At 37.9% G+C, this 2,569-nt stretch overlaps 1 protein-coding gene across 3 annotated transcripts in view; it reads left to right on the top strand.

The window, feature by feature from the left end:
- The window catches only part of LOC103586234 (chromosome unknown open reading frame, human C10orf107), a 121,689-nt gene that overhangs the window by 106,117 nt on the left and 13,003 nt on the right, over positions 1–2,569 (top strand). For all 3 annotated transcript variants that reach the window (XM_008567463.1, XM_008567464.1, XM_008567461.1), the window contains exons 4-5: positions 174–296; positions 722–862. In XM_008567463.1, the coding sequence (XP_008565685.1) occupies positions 174–296; positions 722–862 (264 nt within the window). The remainder of the gene's footprint in view (positions 1–173; positions 297–721; positions 863–2,569) is intronic.

The following is a 2,569-nucleotide window of genomic DNA, read 5'->3' as shown; positions in this document are numbered from 1 at the left end:
AAGATATGGAGCTACAAAGCACTAGAGACCCAAGAGGGCAAGGCATCAAGAATTCAGAGAAGATTACTTAAAAGATAACAGACTTGTAACTGGTACATATAAAGGGAACTAACTGAAATCGTGGTTACTCACCAAAGCCTACGTCATAATTCAGCTCTTTTCTTCCCCTCCAGCAAGTGATAGAGGTTGTCAAGCCTGCAGGTCACCCCTTCCCAGATCCTCTGGAAGAAGGAATGTCATTTGATATTTACTCAACATTCATAGAGCGACCCCCAACACTGGACACGGAAATCAAGGTGTGTTTTCTTTTGTTTTTTCATTCATTCTATCTCAGCATTGTATTCTCTAGGAGTGGGAGGAAAAGAACCAAATGTTCTTCCATTTCCCTTGCCTCTAACTTTCTGAGCCAAATATAAATATTTCTTTCAGCATTTATTCAAAGGTGGGCCAGCTGACAGTGACTCGGCAATTTTAATCTCTTCCGCCCATCCTCTCTAATCTCCAACTTCACTTTCCCAAAAGTAGGCACTGCCTTGGCACCGTGACTTGATCTGTCATAATCCTCATGAATAATAAAAATGCAAGGTACCGTCAAATCAGAATCTCCCTGTAGATTGATATCATTCCTGGTAGAAAATAATCCAAAAGAAGTTTGAGGTTATATTTAAATCACTGAATGCTCCACATGTCACTTGAGTGTTGTTTACTTTTAATATTGTAGGGGTTGGACCAAGAACAGGGCCCAGAGGAGTCCCAGACAGAAACTGACACTTCAGACATGGATGCTTTAGTCGGTTTCACCATTGAAGATGTAAAATCATTGCTGGGTCAAGTCACAAATGACATTTTAATCGGCATTCAGGTACTCAGTATTGGTAATGTGCTCACTTACTTTATTATTGGTTAATTAGCCAAGCTCAGCCTTAATGTCTGTAAATACTGTCCACACTCTGCCAGCAAGAGCGATGCTTTTGATGGAGAAGTTCAATTTAACATCTCCACATAATTCTCAGTTGAGTCATCTGACATTCAATAAGATCACAAAATAGATTTGCTAACAGCGTCTAGTGTGGTGTGTGTTATCAGTTTACAAAATCGTTCAACACTGAAACTCAAAAAATAACAGTAAAGACTTCGTGCCTTGTCAAACTGTAAACACTGCTCATGCGAGAGTAATTGGAGTACATTTCTAAACAGTAAACACAGAAGATCAAACCATAATTCTTAGCTAAGTTTTCTCACCACATTTCTAAAGAAAGACTTTCAAGTCTTTGAACTCCCTCTCAGGTAGCTTGTTCCTTTTCACATGTCACTAATAGCTAAGCAATTGATAACAATGGTGGCATGAAATGGTGACAGCAGTCATCTCAGTAACACCTGCCCATGGCTGGTCAGTCGGCTTAGCTTTATGCTTAATTCTTTCTCATTCTGTCCAAAAAACAAGTAAACAAGCAACCATTTCTACCTCAACACAGAGACTTACAGGAATTCCTATAATTTCTCAAGCCAAATGATTAAATAAGTGAATTGCATATTTTGAGTGAATTTGCAATTTCTTGTGGAAATAATCATAAATCAGTAGGACAACATAGTGCATATTTAAAATACTAATGCATCTCGGGGAAGATTTAGTTCACATCTGAACGTGAGACCATATATAAAAAGCACACTGTATTAACAACCAATTTAAAAAGAGTAAAAGAGCGTGGCATAAGCATACCTTGTTCCTTGTTTAATCATCAAATGTTATTGCACTATTTACATGAACATATAATGATTTGGTGCCAACAGAATCAGCCAAAGTCCTTGGCTTAATAAGGAGTGTTTAGTGTTTACCAGAAATAGTGGCAGAACACGTTTTTACACAAAGCTTTATTGTTAACAATCCTGTGAATGTAATAACTGGTTACTGTGTAGAAGGGCAGAGTGCAGTTGAATTAAGCTGAGTTCAGAACATATCTCCTTTTCAGATTTGATAACATTTCATCTAAATATAGTTTATGTATAATCATGGCCCTGGGCCCCTTTGCGATCCCACAGCTCTGAAATTATTGCCAAGAAACTACTAGACAGTAATAGTATTGTTTGCAGACCCCCCAAAATTGTAAGTGTCTTTACCAAGGCCATGTTCCATGTATTGAATAGTACGTTTTTAACTGTCCATTTAAAAATTATTTTTAATGCTATAGTCTGCAGCATTTATACCACCCCTACTCTAATAACAGAAAGAATATGATTGCTGTATATGTATGTTATCTTCCCATTGGCCTGAAGTCATCCTGGAAGTTCTTTAGCTTGCTCACCTAAATTAATTTAGGATAAAGAGAGCTTGGACCAAAAAAGAGGGATGCAGATCCTTAGGTGCCATGATCATTTACACATTAAGTGGATTTGTGGACATCAGCCTGGGCCAAATTGCTGCCAGTTTTCCCATGAAATAGCATGATGATGTGGATTTAGATAATGTCTCACGATAGCAAGCCCCTTTATGTACTTTCTTTCGATAATCCTCAGTAATGCTAGTAAACGCCATGCAAATTAGGCAGGCACTATCCCTGATAAATTGAAA

This window comes from Galeopterus variegatus, unplaced genomic scaffold (assembly GCF_000696425.1).
Source record: "Galeopterus variegatus unplaced genomic scaffold, G_variegatus-3.0.2 Scaffold320, whole genome shotgun sequence".
Taxonomy (NCBI): domain Eukaryota; kingdom Metazoa; phylum Chordata; class Mammalia; order Dermoptera; family Cynocephalidae; genus Galeopterus; species Galeopterus variegatus.
This window is presented reverse-complemented; position numbering and strand designations above follow the sequence as displayed.